Source organism: Erithacus rubecula (genome assembly GCF_903797595.1).
Source record: "Erithacus rubecula genome assembly, chromosome: 3".
NCBI classification, from domain to species: Eukaryota; Metazoa; Chordata; class Aves; order Passeriformes; family Muscicapidae; genus Erithacus; species Erithacus rubecula.
The window spans coordinates 4218228-4238601 of NC_136689.1; the positions used below are offsets into that span (position 1 = coordinate 4218228).

General features: G+C 42.6%; 2 protein-coding genes across 2 annotated transcripts in view; one reads left to right on the plus strand and one right to left on the minus strand.

Moving 5' to 3' along the window:
* Window positions 1-15372, minus strand: part of LOC306799984 (mitogen-activated protein kinase kinase kinase 3-like) — a 159702-nt gene extending 144330 nt beyond the window's left edge. Inside the window, exon 1 of the mRNA XM_079301693.1 lies at window positions 15360-15372. The gene's annotated coding sequence lies outside the window, so the exon portion shown is untranslated. The remainder of the gene's footprint in view (window positions 1-15359) is intronic.
* OXSR1 (oxidative stress responsive kinase 1) overlaps window positions 1-20374 on the plus strand; it is an 86703-nt gene that overhangs the window by 13827 nt on the left and 52502 nt on the right. The window contains exons 2-3 of the mRNA XM_079301698.1: window positions 4967-5079; window positions 14437-14545. Of these exons, the coding sequence (XP_079157824.1) occupies window positions 4967-5079; window positions 14437-14545 (222 nt within the window). The remainder of the gene's footprint in view (window positions 1-4966; window positions 5080-14436; window positions 14546-20374) is intronic.

The window sequence follows — 20374 nt, forward strand, 5'->3', positions numbered from 1 at the left end:
GGGAAGGCCAAGATTGGGAGTGAAACTGGGAGATCTGATTAGTTAGCAAAGGGGAAAAAAGTTTACCATGTGGATGGTCAAACACAGAGACAAAAATATTGCGGAAATATCTCTTAAGGAAAATCCAGACTAGGCTGAATTTGATGTTGAGGAGCCTGATCTAAATTGGGGTTTGATCCTCCTTTCAGCAGGAGAGTGGACTAGAGGTTCCTTCAAACCGAAGTTGATCATATTCTTTCCCAGGGTCCAATGAACATTTCCTCTGCGAAGGGGATTTGATGCTCCAAGGCTGTTGTGGGACAGGTCCCCTGTTGATTGTAACAGCTTTGTAAGCAACTGAGTTACAGTGAAGGGAACTTTCACATCTCTGAGGGTCCCTGAAGTAAATTTAAAGCTTGGGCAACACTGTTTTATGAGTCCTTCTTCCATGTAACTACTTCAAATTGCTATGGCACGTGGTAGGAGAATACTGTCCTGGAGCCAGGATTTGATGCTTGTCTTGTGACCATTTGGCATGACTGTTCCATTGCTCAAGCAGATCTCTCTGCCAAGAGGATCTGACTTGCATTTGATTGGGAAGAGGCATTGGTGCAATTCATCCCAGTCTTACTGGGAGAGCTGCAATGTCCTTATGTGGCTGCAGAGATTGAGTTAAATTGGTGACAAAGTGTATAGGAACATGCTGTGTCCTCTGGTCAGTCCCCTGGCTTTCCACTCCTCTAATTATCCTTGAAGTAATTGGTTTCCATTAACTTCAGCTGAGATCTCAGAGGGTTTGTCTTTATTTTCAAAAATGGAAGCTTCATGTAAATTGTGGAACTGTAGAAGAGATGGTATCCAACCTCCTTTGAAAGCTGATGCTGGACTTTGTTGGGGACTTTGTCTCAACTTAAGAAGTTAGGGCTGGAGCTGTGGATGCTGAAGGTACAGGGACCAGGGATCCAGAGGAGATAACCTGTAAAATCAGGCCTCAGTAACTGAGTGCTTGGGGACTTTTTTATTTGGGTTATTTTAATCCTTTCAGAGGTTGGTTTTATTTCAGGAAGAGCCATTTAATCGTAGAAACATGAAAGAAGCAGGGGTTGGAAAGGGTATGTTTTCCTCTTAAGGCGGTGTTTTCTAAAGTAGGTCGTGACCCTCTTATGCAGGAATTTTGCAGCTGCTATCCTAAGGGTTGGAACTATATCTGAGAGCCTACAGAGGCAAGAGCAGGGGGTATTAAGCAGATCCTAATACCAATTTGGGGTCTCTTTCCTCCCTATCATCCTTCAACAAAATGATCTGCTTTTCAGGAATAGAGCAGCAAGCATTTGGCCGTGTCTGGTTTTCATTGTTTTGCTAAGCTGTTATGTTGGAGGAGATTAACCAGGGAGCAAATTTTCTCCGAAAGCTGATCTTGAGAGAGGCAGAGGGAAGAGCCACAGCACTGACCGAGTGTCTTGAGGTGGGGAGTCAGCAGGAACCCAGCACAGGAACATTAACCCTGTGCTGCTCACATTGTTGGGACTGCAGTTGGCTCTGATCTCTGCTGGGAGAGGTGGCTTGTCCAAGTTGTGCTTCCCTGGCACAAACTGCCCTTGGGGTTTTTCCTCATTGAAGGTTGTTCATAGTAGCCCAGGAAATCTCTCCCTGCTGTTGCCCATATATTTGTTACCTGCTCCTAAACTTTACAAAACTTCCTCGATGAACTTTCTCTCTGATATAATCTCTCCCTATGCTTGTTTTCACTTAGCAGTGTCTTCAGCATCCTCGCTGCAGCTTCTCTCTTTCCCTTCTCTTTCCACCCTGGCATTTAATAAACAAACGGTGTGGCTGCAAAGCCTGAAGTGCCCGTGTTGCCATGTTTCCTGAACTCTGCAAAGAAGCATGGAAAGCAGTCTTTGTTTGGTCCCAGCAGCACGACACGTGGCTGCTGCCACCAAAGAGCAGCTTGCTTGTGGCACATCGTGCTGCAGCTTGGCTTAATCCTCGCTTGATACGCTTTTGAGATTTCATTGTTTCTCTATAATTAGTGCTACAGAGGAGCTGAAAGAAATGACGAATTAGCGGGAGAGGGGGGAGGGGGGAGAGCAGGTGGTGATCGAACTAAAGAGAGCTGCCAGAAAAGTAGGAGCAGCAGGGAATTAAATGGGAGGAGTCTCGAGTTCAGATGATTCCCTGCCATGTGCCCAGAAGGATTTAGTTTGGGATTTCATTACTGTTCAAATAATGCCATACACTCATAACAGATCGAGTCGCTGTAGGCTGGGGCATTGTCCAGCACTTAGTGAAAAGCAGTTTTTGCCCTGAAGTCCTAGTGAGCATTGATCCTGCAGACTTGAGTACTGGAAAGGAGCTGTGGCATGAGTGGTCCTGCTTTTAATTAGGCTTCATCTATTGTTGCTGGTAGTTACATCCTAAAAGAATAAAATACAAAGCCATTCTTTGTGTGGTGACTTCTTTAAAGCCCTAGATTTCATCTTGTGAAGGATTTGGTTCACAGTAATGATGTTGCATCTGGATTGTTAGAAGCACCTCTGCCAGTTGTGCTTACACAGAAATCCTGGGATGTCATGCTGTGGGGGGGGGACAGGAGTATGCTGACACTGTTGGGAGTCTGAGATACCCAGAAAGTCTTTGAACACAAATACCTGTGCTGATGAGGACAGGCAGCTTTAGAGGTAAAAATACACACTGAGAAACCCAAGTGGGGAATGAGAAGGGTTGTGTGACAAGGCAATCCTCTGAGGTGCATAGTCATATATTCTTCCAGCATCTGGCTTGTGTTTTCACCCTCTATTACTATGCACCAAGACATCCAAAGAAAGAAATCATAATACTGGTGCTTTGAATGTGTCAGCATCAACATTTCTTTTGGGATCTAACTCTTTCTGAAGAACTGATAAAGTGTTTGTTTTTTGTTCTGACTTCCAAAAGGCTGTTGCTATAGGGAGACCAGCAGTGCTAGGAAGTGCAAACTCACTTCTGCCTTTTGTCACCACTTCTGCATGTGCTGCTCTCTTTGTCTTGAGCCTTTGTGTTTTTACAATTTCCCCCCCCACCAAAGAAGCAGCAGAAACAAAACAAGAGAAGCAGGTACTGGGAGGAAAGGAGTCGATCAGTGCCATGCAGGATTCCCAGTCAGTGGGAATTCATTTGTGCTGGGACTTCTGGATTCCTGACCTGCTGGGCAGAGTGACTACAGGGAGTGCCTGTGGAGGTTTGCTTTTGGGATGTTTGTCCTGTGCTTAATGTTGAGTATTTCAGCCCTGCTCCTGGCAGTCTAACCAAACTCTGCTGTCAAAACCTCCTCTCCTTGCTCTTTCTGAGCACTGTGTTAAAAATCTGCATAGACCTCTCCATCATCTGTCATTTGCTCAAGAACCTACTTATAGCACTCCAAGTTTGTTCTCAAAAGCCCCTTGTAAATATTCTTGCTGTTATTTCTGTCCTTTTCCTAATAACTTTGTTTTACCTTGTGCTATGAATAGTCTCTGAAAAACAACATGTGCAAGTAATAAATGGCCTCAGTCTTGAACTTCTTAAAAACCCATTTGCTTTGGGAAATAATAAAGCTTTAGCAACCTTAGCATTTTGTGTTCTGCACACTTGTGCCACTAAAATGCAAACTCCTGAGTACAGTGAGTCCTGGCAAGCTGATGCTGATGTCCAGGGTGCACTGGCCATGTTATAAAGTGAAGTCAAAGTCCTGTAGCTCCACTCTAGCAGGTACTGGTTGAAGATTAGAGGAGCAGAGTCCTACAGTTCAGGGTTTTTCAGTTTATTTCAGTGACTCAGAATGGAGTAGTTGTCGTCTCTTTCAGGGCTGGTTTCAAGCTCTTTCACTCACCTGGAACTTTGAGTTGGTGTAACTTTGTGTGAGAAGACTCTTGATGGTGATTGTAGGGAGCTTCAGTAGCTTTTGTTTGAAAGTGAAAGTTTTTGCCCCCAGTTGGTGAATGTACTAGCAAAAAATCACAAAGCTTGCAAAAATGTCCTTTACTGGACTTGCAGAATCTGGAAGTTGTTTTTATAGTACTAAAAATAGGAGAATCTGCTAAAATAGATGTTACACCAAAATGCAGAGTAGTTTTGATTTCTCTTTAGTTTTATTAGCATTTTTAGGTATTTACAATAGGAACCTTTGAACTCTTTTCCACGTATCCTATCTCCTTTTTTATTCATGTGGGTTTACTCCATTCCAGTGAAGTGTGTGATTGTGGGGAACCATGATGAAGGTAGAAAGTAAAGCAACAAGGTGTCCTATTGATGGGATGTGAACGTTGCAAAAGCTTCTGGTGGCCCACAAAAATCAAATTGCAACAGTGAGACTTAAAATCTAACTCCCTTTCATGTTAAAGGATGTGATGTTGCTGAGTACTTTAAATCCAGAACTCCCTGCTTGTAGCAGTTTGAAGGACTGACTGTGTGTTAAAATGTGGTGTCTTTTCCCTATTGGAATTTAAATGTTCTGGGGCTGTGGTTTTCAACCCATAAACTGATGCAGTGTGAAAGCTGGAGCTGAATGTGCTTGAATGAAACCCACCTCGTGTCTTTGCATAAAATGAGGAGAGATGAGAACAGCAATTAATGCATCAAAATATTTGAAAAATCTCAGTGTCAGTAGAAAAGAGGGGCTTGCTTTGACACTTGGGGTGAACACATGTGGTTAAAAGTTTGTGTGACCTCAGTGGCATATCTTTTAAAAGGACATGAGTAGAATCACTGTTTTATGAGGACTCTGGAGAGTTGCAATGATCCCTGGAAGAGATCATGAAGACCCTCTTGTTTTCTTTCAGCTTGCCCAGCACTCGGATGAGGTGGCTGAGCCAACCCATGGAGCTGCATGGTGGGGAGTGCCTAGAGTGCTTTACTGGGTTTTTTACCTTGCTCTGCTCTTTGTGACCTGCACTCAGAATTTTGCTGTCTGGGCTCCCTCCCTCCTGCTGGATCCCTGAGGTGTTGGTAACTGTCTCTCTCCCCGCAGGCAGCGGAGCCACCGCCGTGGTCCAGGCAGCGTTCTGCGCTCCCAAGAAGGAGAAGGTGGCCATTAAACGGATCAATCTTGAGAAGTGTCAGACCAGCATGGATGAACTCCTGGTATGCAATCACAATTGTCTGAGGAGTGGTATTTCAGTTATTTCTGAAATAGCTTTTTGCCAAGTGCCTTAAAACCTTTCTTTAGGTGGGGTGAAGGTGAGGGAACTCGACTGACTTCATTAGAGGCAGCTCAGTTGTTGTCCTGGTTGTGGGATATGGTGCTTAAAATGTTAAAAAGACCAATTGTTGCAAAACATGAGACTGTTTAGAGCTCAGCACTTTGTATAATCCCTTTGTTTTGAACTGAGTTAATGTGCAAGTGTGAAGCTCTGCTGTACCCACAAGAGCTCTGAAGTTTGAAGGGGATCCAGAGCTACATGCTTTCAGAACATTTAAAATTTAAGGGAATGGCTTTGCTTTCTTTTCCTTTCCTGCAGTTCTTTACATTTTTTCCTTTCACCTGTAAAGAGAGAAACTGAATGAATTAGCTGTTGTTCCTAATCTTTCTGGTACTGATGCCAGCTAAAGGGATCACTGACATATTGCAGGCTGCCATGTGGAAATCCCCTGTAATTCTGAGTTCAGGACAGGAGACTGAGTCCTTTGGAGCTGTTGTGCTGTAATTTTCTGCTGCTCTGTGCCTCTTTGCTCAAGGTTGTCTCAATGAAAACCAGATTTTTGCAGTAGCTGTGGTATTAGTAGCTGAATTTCCCTTTCCTCATCTGGCTCCTGTGTTGATGGGCTTGGTTTTCTTCTCTTTGTGTGTGAGCTGGTGCCTCTGCACTGCAGTGGTTGTCTCATTCCCCTCACATCTGGAAGGTCCCTGAATTTGAGCCAGACAGACACAGACATTCCTGTGAGCACTGAGGTGTCTCCACTAGAATGAGAGAGCTCTCTGGGGCAAAACTTCCCACAGTAAATATTGGCATTATGGAGAATAAGGCCTGGTGCCATCTTTTCTTCTGAAGCATCTCTCTAGGTATTTTATAATCCTGCTGTGTCTTTGTCCCCTTGAATCTTGATAGCTTCTGTACTTTAACTCAGGCACTTGTTTTGCTGCTTGCAATTAGAAGGTAGAACAGAAATGGAATTTGGGAGTCCTGCTGCCTCTACATTTGTACAGTCTTCAGCAAACCACCTGCACCACAGTTGCACTTTCCATGTAGTGTCTAATGGTATTTTGTCATTATGGATATCTGCAGATCTGCCCTGGTTAAGAGGAAAGGGCCCATGCAGTCAGTCAGTGCCCTGTGGAGGGTTGCATGTAGGACTCAAGGTGGCCTGTATTCAAATCCTCTTACAGCTCATGCTAGTGTAGGAGTTCAAGATCTCTTCTCACAGTTTGTCTTTGTCCTTATACCAACCCTTGGCATCCTTATAAAGCCTTTTGTGTGGCTTGCCCATACTACCCTGCCTCAGTGATATTCCTGACTGCATTGTCAGGATGTAGTAATTGAGACTGATTCTTTGAGTAGTTGCCAATTCTGGCTAAAAACATTAGGTTGAGAAAGCCACACTGCAAAGACTTGATGTGTAATTTTAGATAAGTACTTCTAATTGCACATTTTAAGTATCTGGCTGACCTGTTCCTCACAATGATTTTTCCTGTTATGGGTGGGCCTGCAATGTATTGCTGCTGCCAGCTCTCCACAGCTTCCAGTTTTGTGACCAAATCTGGTGTGGGTCCTCTGGGCTTAAGCATGCAGCTGTAAGTATTGTTGAATTTGAAAGTCCTAGAGGGGTAGAGGAGCACAAAGATGGTTCTGAGCTGTAGCAGCTTCTGGGGCAGAGGTTGCTGAGGTAGATGTGTTCTGAGTGTTTTCCCTGGATTTGTTCTGAATTTGTCAGTCTATTGGACCACCAGTGTTTTTTCTCAGTGCAAGACCCAAAAGAATGCAAGTTCCTGATTTCCCAGCCCTATGTGCTATTATCTTCTCTTGTTTTTATCTTGTTTCCCTATCTGCTTCTACCCTAAAGTAAATATTCTCAAGTTTTATGGTCTTGTAGTCTCCCTTCATGGCAGTTATCCCACTTAGTTTAATTCACTTTTCAGAGCAACTACTTGGTATTACAGGATTGTGCCTTCCCCACAAAAAAAAAAAAAGGTAACTGTAGATGGTTGCAGGTTTAAGAAGAAAATGCAAAGACAAATGTGATGAGTTCACACTGGGGTATGTTGCACCCTCACCTTGCTTCTTCCTCTCCCCCAGTGCAGTTAAAATCACCAACTGTGACTCATGAGCTCCATTATCCTTCAGTTGCTCTGAGGATGTTTGAGCACAGCAGTCAGCTCATGGTGAACTCTGCTTTCCTACCTGGGGTCAGGAGAATGCTCTTGGGCTGCAGCACTACCCACTCATTGGACAGTGTGATAGCAAAGGGAAAATTGTGCTTGAATTATTTCATAATTATTTTTCTGCAGTGCCTCAAACCCATAGACTTCTCTGTTGAAGAGAAGTTTTTATTCCCAGAAGCTGCATAGCCAAGAGGATAGAACAGTCTCCTATTGCTTGGGACAGGGTAGGGGGACCAGCAAACCATGCTGCCATTCTTAGAGATTATTTGGTTCTTGTACACCTTTCATTGTCTGTGCTTCTTTGTGATTTGCACTTGTAGTGCTTGGGATGGAGGAGAAGAGGAAGGTTAATTTGGAGTGGGAAATGCAGAGTAAGTGCCTCTGTCACTAGCTGGATGGATGAGTGGCCCTGAGCTTCCTTTAAGCTTAACAGGTGTCCAGAGGCCAGGAAATCTGGGACCATGTCCTTGCTTTGGAGAGGCTGTGTTTAGAGTGAATAAGTGCTATGACTTGGCTCATTAAAGGTATTGATCTTGATCCTTTTATCTCAATATACATTTGAGCTGTGTGGGTGGTCAGGAATAAACTGCACACTTTGCATATACTGTATGACATTCTAGGTTAATGCACTGTATTTATTTATTGCTGCTGTGGGGTATGAAAAATGCAGGAAGGGCCAGTTTTGTTGAATCATGAGCAAGTCAAGGACATTCAGCTTTTCAGCTGAAGTTCTAATTGCTGTAAAGAATGTAGACAGCAGGAGCAATGCTGTGCAGAGATGGAACTCTTTCTAACCCAGCTACTGAATTAGGTGATGTTTGTCAGGAATTTATTTCTATGCTTTATATTTCTTTTTCCCTGTACCTTTTTGAATACCCCCAGATCTCTCCTGGACTGCCAGTGGCATTCAGCTGACAGTGAAGTAAAATGCAGCTTAGAATTCTTGCTTGGGGTGTGACTGGGAGTGAAGTATAAGGGGAGATGGTAAATACAGTGTTGCCTACAAATGATCTTGGACTTCTTGATTTATTACTCAAGTTCCACTTTTAATTTGTTCTGCAACCCATGGTAGTTAACAACCACACCAGTGTGGGTTTGCAAACAGTCTGCTTGCTCATGTGTTGTATTTCACAGCTGCACACCATTCAGAGCTGTGTTTTGCTTTCTTTTCCATTGTGGGATGCTGGTTGCTTTGCTGCTGTTGCCAGTCTTTGAAACAGTGGTGTAACATCTGCCTCAAAATAACCATGCCTCCAGCCTTTTTTTCTTGTATAAATGTTTTCTTGTTTTAAAGAATTAGTGATCTAAAAGGCCTTAAATTCTCCCTCTGTCCTACAAACTCTGCTTCATTTTCATGCAATTAAAGCTGAGTTTTCTTTCATCCAGATGGAGGCTTTTTTCTTCATGAGTAGCATATGACGTGGGTTGTCAGCTTAGCAGTTACCAGGAATGTTGAACAGCAGAGAGAAACATAAGCTATGGGATATTTCACACTGGGCTTTCCCAGCTTGGGGAAAATGCTGCCTGTTTATTCCCTAGATGATTCAACAGGAGACAGGCTTGGGGAAGAGCATGGGAGATGTGGTGTTGCTGTTCCTAGAAAGATTCCAAAATCTTTCTAGTCCAGAGACTGATTGCCCTGGGCCTGACAGGTTGCACACAAGAAGTAAAGGTGCTATTCTTTCAGTGCTATGGCCAGAGGGCAGTTAAGGAGGCTGAGGGAACAAGTTGAACTGCAGCTAAACAGAAATGTCCTTTAGAATTTCATGGAAATAACCCAGGGAACTTGCTGCCAATAGCATGGAGATCAAACATTGCGTGAGATTAAATAAATCAACCTATAGTTGAGAAGGTTAAATTAGATAGGATTTAAAAAAGGGATTATGAGCTCCCCTGGTTTAAAGCATAAGCCAACTGTTAACTGCTCAGGCTTAGTCAGAAGTCTACCCTCTGGGCAGATAATTGTGTAACTGCTTTTTATAGGGTTTTTACACCTTCTTTTGAAGACTTGGACAGGATATTGAACTGCCTTTTGATCTGATGGAGCACTTCCTACAAGTGGATTAACCAGACTGTGAGGTTGTTGGGAACAAAGCAGCAGATTGCTGTGGAAGTAGTACAGATGTTTCATCCATGCCTGTCATCTGATGGGAATTGCTGTTATAATTCCATTTCCAGGCCTGAGGATCTTCATTTGCTCCAGGAAAAAGAAGTCCAAGTGTCAGTGCCAGGGAGTCTAATAAATTCTGTGGTCTCTGCATGGTTATTTGATTTACTGTGTTGCATGTTGGGATTGCAGGTTAAGATTTAAACCTGTTCTGGGTACATCTTGGCTGTATTGTTTATCAAAGCAGCAAAAAAAAAAAAAAAAAAAAATCTTAATTACTGGCCTGGTTTAGGTTTTGGTTTGGTTTTGCTTTTTTGTGTAAAGTTCACTATGAACATCAAAATTAATGGTGGGTGAGATCCTGAACATCAGGTGTGTTCTTTCACTTGGATTGGATGAGCATGAGATGGTGCATGTGAGGAGCTTCAGGGGGTTTGCAGCTGTCTGTGGGCACCAGTCACACTGACAGCATTGCTGAGCTGCAAGCACTGGGTGTTGATCTGAGCAGCTGTGAGGGTCAGTGATGGGTTAGGTGGGGATGTGGGTAAAGCTGGCTTGCTTGTGAGAGGAGGCAGTCACTCACATGTTTGCTTTTTGGCTGAAACCAATACCAAATGGCCATGTAGGAATTGCTACACCAGTACAGTTCTTCCTTCAGTATATTTTCACTAATGCTGAAGACTTTGAAAGGGAATGACCACTGATTGAGACTGAGGACTAGCCATTAAAATGAGCAACTACTGAATGAGTTGCCATGGGACTGTTTTGTTCCCATCCTTGGAAATTAGTTCATGGATAAACTTATCCCTTCAGAATGTTGTTCTAGGCTAATCTAACCCCTCTTTACTCATGCCAGGTTAGCTCCTGTAGCCACTTGATGCAAGGAGTTGAACTGGGTGATCCAAGGAGTGAGAGTTGAATCAGAATCTCTGATTCGTGTTTTTCCCCCACCTTCTCAAAAATATCTTTTGAGTTAATTTTGGTAGAAGAACATGATTAGATTTGTTTTTTTATTTTTGGTTATGTTGCTGTCTCAAAAGGCAAATTAATTATTATTGTCAATTTTACAACCTTTTAGCTAAACTGTTAGAACTTCACTTATAGCAGAATGAGAATGGTGATGGCTGCCTGTGGGACTGATGCTCTAAATCCTGCTTTAAAAGGATGAAGAGCAGCTTTAATGCCTTATCTCTCAGCTGAAATCTCATGGTATAAGATCTTTGACAGCCATAGTTGAAGCATTGGTGTTTTCAAGGGGTGATCACATCTGACCTGCTTTGATTTCTGCCCCAGCCATGCTTTCCCTCCCCACTTCTCTTATGGTTGTGATTCCCTTCAAACAGGATAGCTACCTTGAGTCTCTGGACTCCTCTGAAGCTGCAGGTAGCCATGTGAAAGCACTCTGCTGCTGTGCTGTATCTCTTGAGTTTGTCAGTATGTAGGAAGCAAAACTAAATAAAGCACAATTTTTATCCTGGTGTTTGAGAGCAAGTGCCTCTGAAGCAAGCCTCAGGGGCAGATAAATGCAGAGTAAAAGGTGGTGATGTGAAAAGAAAATACCATTAAGAAACTTGAGCTGGTAGCTAAAACACAGCCTTACCTGCTCCTATTAATTCAAGCTTCAATTGTGTATCACTGAGCAAATAAACCCTCATCCAAAGGAGCTGATCTTCAGAAGTATGTCTGACTTACAGGAGATTAATAGTTGCTTATGATTCTGGCTTATACTTCACTGCAGTTTTATTACTGTTTTGCAAGCCTTGAAATGTTTCTTCTATTGCCTGTAGAAGTGCTGAGAACATTTGTCAGAACCTTTAATGGAAGCCATGGAGGCATTTAGAGCTAATCCCAGTCTATTTGCTTTAGGTATTTGACAATACAGATATTTTTAATATCTTGCCCAGGGTGAGCATGTAACCATTTCCAAACCATTGCCTGTGTCTAGACATGTTGTTGTTGGGAATTCATTCTCTGTAGCTGAGCAGAAAGCAGAGCAGTTTATGAGAATTGGCAGGAGGGCATTCTCTCACCACTGAAGCCATGGAGTGTGAGGGGTGGAAGAGCTGCTTATCACCCACTGCATCTGTGGGTCTGTATCAAGTGATCCATGGCTGTTGGCAGAGAGGGAATAAAGCAACCTTTCCACCTTAACACTTGTATAGAGCAGCCCAAATAAATTATTACAGAGGTGAGGAAATCACTGAGATTTTTATTAGCAGTCTTCCAATGTAGTTTTGATGCAGGAGAAAATAAAGGATGTACAGTTGTAACTCTTACCTGGGATAATAGTCTTATTAAGGAGATGGGAAAAGCAAGCCTTGAACTGCTGTGACTTTGTGTCTGAAGGGTAGCAAGCTCTCCCAAAATCTTTGGGAATAGTATTAAAGCTGAGTTTACTATACACAAAATGGCTGTTGCTGCATTTTATCCCTTCCTACTGTGAAACATGCTTTTGAGCAGAGCTGCCCAGTGATCCTTGAGTGAGATTCCTGCTTTAGCTACAGCCCTTCAGCCCCTGCATTTGTACTGCTGGAGGAGACTGTGGATGTTTGATAAAATTGGCTTGGTTTCAGTTATGCCAGGAAGCATTTTAACCACAAAGCCCCTGTGATTTGCCACTATCACTTAAAACAATTGTATGGGTTGAGCTTTCAGGATGTTGGTACCCTCTTTGGGGGAGAAGAGGAACCAAACTTTGATGAAGCCAGTGTGAGATTAGCCTAGAGAACTGCTAAAAATGAAATGGGGGGTGGGGGTGGAAGGGAAAGTCTGCCTGCCTGCTGTTCCTTCTGATTGATAATAATGTAAAAACACTGAAAATCATGGGCTGTGATGCAATTAACTATTCAGAGCTGTGCTACAGTGTGTGAGAAATGGATTAATCTGCCTGTATTATACATCCACTGGCTGTCAGAGGTGTTTAATTGCACAGAGCAGGTTTGTGATTATTTATTTTCCCTCTTTATGCTTTGGTGCACATGACAGACTTGAGCTATTTGGTTTTTTTGAGCTGTGTTTCCCAGCCCAAGGGAGCAGACTGTGGTAGTGAATGAGAGAGGAAGTTCTTAGAAAATAATAATAAAATGGTAACTAAGTGTCACCAAATGACTGAAAAATTCTGTACTACAGAGCTGCTTAAATGTCAAAAATCTCATGTAAGTTTAGGATCTTAAGTAAACTTAGTCCAGACTTGGTCTCATTACCTTCTGTATTCCAGTAGCATACACAAATATATATTAAATATGCAATTTTTGTATATTACTCTCTCAATCTCACAGGAAACTGCTTCAAAATATTTTGAGCAGTCTAGCTGAGAAAATATGAAGCCAGCTCTTCTATATACTTCCTAAGAGTGATGGATTTGGGGCAGGTCTGGCTGATGGGATGGATTACCAGTCCTGCTTGCTGCTTTTCACCCTGGTTTCCTCTGGTGCCACTTGATCTTATGTAGTATATTTTAAGTGTCAGAGAGAGAGAACTACAGAAAACTCCAAAGTTGCTGATTTATTTCCTTTGTGAAAAATGACTTGACACAAGTGAAAGTTTGCAAGGAAGGGAGCTGGAGCTGTCAGAGTCAGCAAAATATATTGTTTTAGGCTGTATTTATTTTCAGAGTATTTTTTTAGTCAGAGTATGCTACATGGAGATGAATAGCTTATTCCCTACTTTTCAAATATCCTTTCCTGTTTAGAAGGATTCTTCTTTAATCTGCTTGTTAGGTTTCCTGGAAAGTTGGTGCCTCTCCTGGGGAAGCAGAAAAAGGAACCAATTGCTTTGGATTCCTCAAATGCACCTACTCCCTGAAAAGCAGTGCTAAGTGGATAAATCAACATGAGCCTGTTCCTTTGGAGCTGTGATTGCCAGCTCAGGCCTTGCCAAGGGGAAGCAGTGGCTTTACTCAGAACTCAGCCACAAGCAGAGCTATGTACAGGAGCAGGAGGAAAATGTGCTGCATTTGTGGGGTGCCCTGGGCAGCAGGGAATTCTTCTCAGAACTCTTTCCTGTACTTCAGTGCCAGGGAAGTCTTGTGCTTGCAGGGAGGGAAGGATGAGGGGCTGAAGGGCCCTTGCTGTCCTTGTGTCCTGTGAAGGAATGCTGTAGTTGGGAGCAGAAGTTCATGGGATGAGGGGGTGATTGTCTGGGGGTGGGTGCAATTTGTCAGGTTGGGGGATTTGGCTGAAGCACAAAGGCTCAGCTGGGTGCAGTGCAGGGTGCCAGGCTTGGCTCAGGGGGATGGCTTTTGTCTATGGACAGCCAAGAAACTCTGAGTCTTTCCAAACTGGTGATTTGTGCTTGCATAATGAAATCAGTCAATGTTTTCTATGGTGTAGTTCCCTCCATAACCTGGAAAACCTCCACCCTGAACCCATAACCAAAACTAAGACTAAGCACAATCAAAACTCAGAACAATTTAATATCTCAACATATTTCATATTGTCCTCAACTAGTAGTAGCTACTGACTTTCTAATCTCAGTGATCTCTCTTCTTCCAGTGTGACAAAGGATGCAGCTGTCCTTTGTGCCTCCAACCTAATTGAGTTAAGCCATCTGCTTTCCTGCTGGGAAGAAACATTAGGAATAAGAGGCCTTTTTTTCCCCAGTGACCAATATTTCCTTTTCTCATCCAAATGATAGTCTTCAACAGATTAAGCATCTGTTGCATAGTATTTAACTGAAAGAAGTCAGCACAAACTTCCTAGGTCACAAAGCAGAGTGAATTTCTGGGAATGTTCTGTTGTAGCTGAGTGCAGGTATTTTGATTCCCACCACTTTGATGGCCTTACCACAGATTTTTGGTTAATTTTTACTTCCTCTAGACAGACAGGAAGAACACCCTAAATTACATTTTGGCTCTAGTATGATGCAGCCTGAGTGTCCAGAATATTTCTGGATTTTCTACATTTACTTTCTAGGTATCGTTTTTCTTTGCACTGTTTCTTGAGGAAGATAATCTCAGTGCCAGAGGAATAATAAGCACTGTGTCCAACTGCTAATGTTTTATTTTTCTCTACAGAAAGAAATTCAAGCCATGAGTCAGTGCCATCACCCCAACATTGTATCTTACTACACATCGTTTGTGGTGAAAGATGAGCTTTGGCTGGTGATGAAGTTACTTAGTGGAGGTGAGTGGTCCAATTTCTTTACCCTAAAGGCAGCATAAAAACCTGTCATCCCTCCTTCCTCTCTCCCTTGTTTACCTCTTAAGGTTCCCATCTGTGAGTTAAGATACTTCATAGAATTGTGGAGTTGTTTAGGTTGGAAAAGACCTCTAAGATCAGAAAGTCCAACCATTACCCTGGTATTGCCAAGTTCACTACTGAAACCCTGTCCCCAAGTGTCACATTCACATGACTTTTAAACACCTGTGGTGAGGGTGACTCCACCATCTCCCCAGACAGCCTGTTCCAGTGCTGAACAACCCTTTCCATGAAGAAATGTTTCCTAATACCCAATCCAAACCTCCCTTGGTGCAACTTGAGGCAGCTTCCTCTTGTCCTACTGCTTGTTCCCTGGGAGCAGAGCTCAACCCCCACCTGGCTGCATCCTCCTGTCAGGGAGTTGTGCAGAGTGAGAAGATCCCCCCCTGATCCCCCACTTCTCCAGGCTGAGCCCCTTCCCAGCTCCCTCAGCCTCTCCTGGGGCTCCAGACCCTTCCCCAGCTCTCTTCCCTTCTCTGGACCCACTCCAGCCCCTCAATGTCTTTCATGTCATCAGGTGCCCAGAAGTGACTCCAGGGTTTGAGGTGTGGCCTCAGCAGTGCTGAGCACAGGGACAATCCCTGCCCTGCTCCTGCTGTCACACTACTGCTGACCCAGGCCAGGTGCCAGTGGCCTTCTTGCCCATCTGGCCACACTCTGCTCATGTTCAGCCACTGTCACCAGCACCCCCAGGCACCTTTCCAGCCATTCTGTATGAATAGCAATATATGATTGCAACCCATTCAGCTCAGAAATAGCTTCTCTTGTTATGTCCATCAGTAGTGACATCTAACTGGCTTTTGAAAGTCACTGCCTGGTTAACACAGAGCCAGGGAAACTTCCCTTTTCTAGACTTAATCTCTCAGACACTGGAGAAACAACTTTTTTTTGAGAGAGTGAGTTTGAAAATTATGTATCAGTAATGTTTTATTTGAAGTCATAATATTTTCCAGGATCCTGGTTTAAGTTACAGTTGAGACAAGAAATGGAATCAAGTTCTGGTTGTTAACACAAAGGGCTGTTGCTAAATCCTGGGCCTGTCTTTAGGCAGACTTCATTTTCCTGGCTCTGCAGTAACAGGAATTGAAAACTGAAAAAAAAAATCAAACTTTTTTTTTTTTTCTTTTGAAAAAACCCCAATCTGGCTTCTCTGTTCTTGGCTTAATTTAGAGGACTGTAAAATGCCAGGAGATGATGTGGAAAAATCTGGCTAAACCTGTTTGCATTTTGCACAAGAACTCAACAATGACCATAAAACATGTCTCTTTGAAGGTGTTCTTTAGAGAATTTTAGCAGTTCTCTTAGGGGAAACCAAATTCCATTCCAACCTTAAGCCTATCTTAAAGGGTTTTTAATGTTTCATGTGCTCATGTGTCATTAAGCAATGCCCTCTGTTTTCTTAGACATGTAACAGGCCATTAAAGATGTGATGACTGTGTGTGGAAAAGAATCCCCTGCCAGCTTAGAGCAAGCAGTGTTGCTGTGTGTATAAAAGGTGTATCTATGGGAAAGTTTCCACAACATGAGGAAATGGCATTTCAGGGGTGTTGGAGAGGCAGCAGCAATGGGTTTGGCCTTTTCCAGGAGAGTGCACAACCTCTTTGAAGAAAATGCACAGCTGCCTCTGTCACTTCACAGCAGTTTTCTGTCACAATTGAGTCACGATGAGGCTCATCCTTGAACCTCCAAATGTTGTCTCTGTTTGTTCTCAATTTTGTGTGGAGGTGTTTTTTTTTTTTCCTGTTTTTTTGTATAAAGCTGGGGAAAAGTCAGACCATCACTATTAAGGCACCACAGATGTAAAGACTACACTGGAAAATTTCTGGAAAAATAATTATTGCTTCAGAACCAGCCTCTTGCTGGTATGAATGATGACCTGCTTCTCATTCAATATTCCCTTTGAATGGGCTTTTATTTTCATCAGCCTGATAATTGACCCTTGTGCAGCTCTGGCATTTGGTGGGGGACTTGCAGGAAAGCAGTGCTAGGAAATCTCCCTGCTTCTTATTCTGTTGCATATGTTGAAGAGTAGGGTTATACAGTAGAAGACAGACCAGAAAGAGTCCAATTCTTCCCTCTCCCCAACATTGGTGAGTCAGTGTTCCATTTTCTCACTTAAAAGGAATCATTTGAAGGCTGGAGGAATTGCTAGACTAACTAGGAAGACCTCGAGCATGACCTGTCACTTTCTAAGCAGGAGGATCCCTTGTGAGGTATTTTTCAGCTGTTTTCTTTTATATACTTTTTACTTCATACTTTTATATCTGTGCTTCAGGAAATTCATATTAAATTTCGCAGGCAAATTCTACAGCACAATCTTTAGGATAGGGCAAGAAACTTGTGATTGGAGCTTTCTGACTGAAGAGCTTTTTCATTCACTTTTAATGAGACTATTTTCAGTTGGTCTTAGGCTGAGTGATTTATGTAAGAAGAGACACTTCTAAAACTGCCTCTCATTCCTTTGAGCTTAGTTCTTATCAGTAATAAAGTGGCTCATTTCACGGTCATCTGTCATCCAGTGGGAAAAATAATGATCTGGCTTTCTCAACAGGAAAAACTTTTGGGCTGGTTTTTAAACCAGAAAACAAAAGTAAAGAAAAAAAACCCCAAACAAACAAGCAAACAAAACCCTCTGCCAGAACAGACCCAGATCAGGGTACAGCCTTATACTTTCATTTTGTTTAGCTGTTCAAAAAGATTTGTACATCCTAATAGGTACATATGAAATACATCCTGATATCCATTCTGCATCTTGATCATGGCTTTTGTACTTGAGAATTTATTCTCAGTGAAGTTCACAATTTTATTGCCTCTTTTCTGTCAGTGTATGCTGGTGTGATTTCAGGCTGAAACTAGATTTAATTTCAGGCTGCAAATACTGACCTTATTAATTTGATAAACAGCCCACAAGATGGCCCAATCTGTAATGCAAGCCTCTTTTATTGTTGTAAGTGCAATTTAATTTATTTTCTGGCTGCAGTATTTTATTAAAATCCTCACCTGGTCATACATACAAGTGTTTTAGAAATGTCTCTAAGGGAAAATACTCTAAATCCATGCACTGCTGTTGTCTAACAGTGTTGCTCCTCTGACAACCAGAGGATGCACTCAAAGATGCCTTAATTACCTGACTGACATTACCACTGGAACAGAACTATTTGTCTCCACAAGTACTCTGTTGATGGGAGATTTCTATATTTGAAAGTTGTCAGCAGGCAGGAGGTAGCACTGGGGAGCTGATGTGCATCAGAGCCCAGCCAGGCTGGTGGGAGCCACTGCCCAGAGCCCTGTGAGCTGGCAGCCCTGAGCCCAGAGCAGGTGTGGAGCTGCTGATGGCAAAAACGTGCCTGTGAGGAGATGCAGCTGTAGAGACAAGTGTGTCCTGGTACTGACAGCTTCTTTCAGCTCTGGAGATGTGTCTGTGTCAGGTTTGTGAAGTGTCTGCTGTCCTGTTCCCTTCAGGAGACATTGCAGACCCTTTTCTCTAATGATGAAGTTCTGTATGGTTCTGAGCTTAGCAGTGTGAACTCAACACCCCAGCCTTTGAGTCCAGGGTTACTCCAAACTAAAATCCAGTGGCTATTTCTAGACAGCTGCTGACCTGCTCTTTGCCTCCCTGGCATTCTGCTGTCATGAATTTTATTCATGCCTTTTTAAAGCCTTCTGAAGCCCAGTCCTGCTCTCAAACTCCTGTGGCTTTTTAGGAGGAAGAGGAGCAGCTGTGCTTTTGTTCTTGTGCTTTTACTGATTGTGACCTGCTTGCTCTTCTAAATTCTCCTGCTTTTAACAAGAGATCTCATTTCACAGGTGACCCATGGCTGTAGATAATGCTCTAAAACAGTTGCTCCTATGAAACAGCTGATTCTGGTGACTTGCTATATCACACAAGTTTTCCTTTCCTAGCCTGCAGCAGATGAAACCTCCAAAATATTTTTAAACTATGCAGATTTTTTAAGTACTTAAACATTTCCAGATAGGACTCCTGGATATTCTGTCCTCTTGAAGGCTCCTGATTAAATCTGCTAAGGAGATTGCTGTATTGAAATAGTTAATTTTTTTTTTTTTTCCAAGAGTTTTTAAGATTAGCTATTCAACTTACTTCAACCTTTGATCTGAAGTTCAGAATGCCAGACCAAAAGAGGTAGGCAAGTCTTAGTTCTCTACCAGAGAGTTAGGACATCTTGTTCTGCTTCTGCTGTGTTAATCTCTCATCTAGCCCCTCCTAACTCCAACAGAGTTATGATCAAAGCATAAACCACAGCTCCTTAAAAATATTCATGTTTATATTGAATTATTTTCTTAGGGGAGAGATATGCTATTTTTAATTCATCTGGAGGGGTTTAGATTTTATTTGTAGAAACACAATTTCAAATAAGGATAGGATAAGTCAGAAGCAGGGACTGGCAGGGATGGTACATGATTGTAGAATGCAAAGTGTGTAGATACATTGCCACTCCTAACTATTAAGAAAAGTGTGAAAAATTAGCTTGTCTTCAGATTTTCGACTATAAATGTGTTGATCACAACAGCAATAGGTTGTTTTGCTCCCTTTATTGTATTATCTTGTAGTCTGCTGTAATTTTTCCTTATTTCTTCTGCATCTGTGCACATGCCTTGGGGGGAAGGAGGCAAGAAGTTGTTCCTTAGCTTTCCCTCTGAGGAGGTTTAACCAGGGTTAATATCTTTCTTTGTTTTATATAACTTTTTTCCTTTACTTTGCTACTCTCTAGCTGTATCTGTATTCCTTAGTCCTAGAAGTACTGAATCCAAGTTCTTCCTTCTTTTGTATTTTCATCTGTTTGCCAGAGACTGACAAGGTGCAGATTTAATTCTTGGCTGTAATGACAGCCAGACTCACTAAAACCACTGGTAAATGCTGAGATGTCTTGAAAGAAGCAGCAATGAATCTGCCAATTCCCCTATTTCAGAGGTTCAGCCAGTTCAGCATCAGTATTTGTCCAGTTTGGGGCAGATTTTGGTTTTCACAAAGTTGTATGGTGATTACCCAGTGCAGTTTTCAAGCCTATTTGTGCCAGGTCTCTAAATGGCAATTCCATGCAGGTACTGTTACCTACTTTTTTAAAAATTTTTTTTTTTTGGAAGTTAGAGATTAAATTTTCCCATTCTGCTTCCCAGACAAAGTTTAATGAGGAGTTGTCTTTGCATTTAACTCAAGTGACAGAACCAAGATACACTAAGTTATAATATAACATGTGAGATATGGTTCCCATAGCAATCAGCTCTGCTGTACATTTTTTCCTTCCTCTTGGGGCATGTAGCATTCCAGCAGGAATACTCCTGCATTTATCTATAATCTTGTTCCAAACCAGCTTTCCTTTCTGCTCAGGTTTTCATACCTTTTTCTTCATCCCCCATGTGCTGAAGCACTGAGCAGTGCTAAGCACTAAACATCAGTGTCACTGATGACTGTGGATGTTTTCTTCCTCTGCAGAGGAGAAACGTCAAACAGGCTTCCTAAATGCCATTCCCCAGGCTTGCTGGTGTAGGTGAGGTCAAGGAATCGTGCTCTGCATTTGGAACAGGAAGCCTCAGTCACTGTTTGTGGTGGTTTGCTGTTGAAAGTGAATCAGTGGAACAATTAGGACTTCTTGCCCCGAGGGTGCAATTACACAGACTTTTTCTTCAGCAGCAAAGCTGGTTTAAGGAGTTCCGGGCTGTTTGGTCTCCACCCTGCCTGGAAAACTGGATTTCCAGTTACTGCAGTGATCCCATTTTATAGTATGGCTTTGTAAG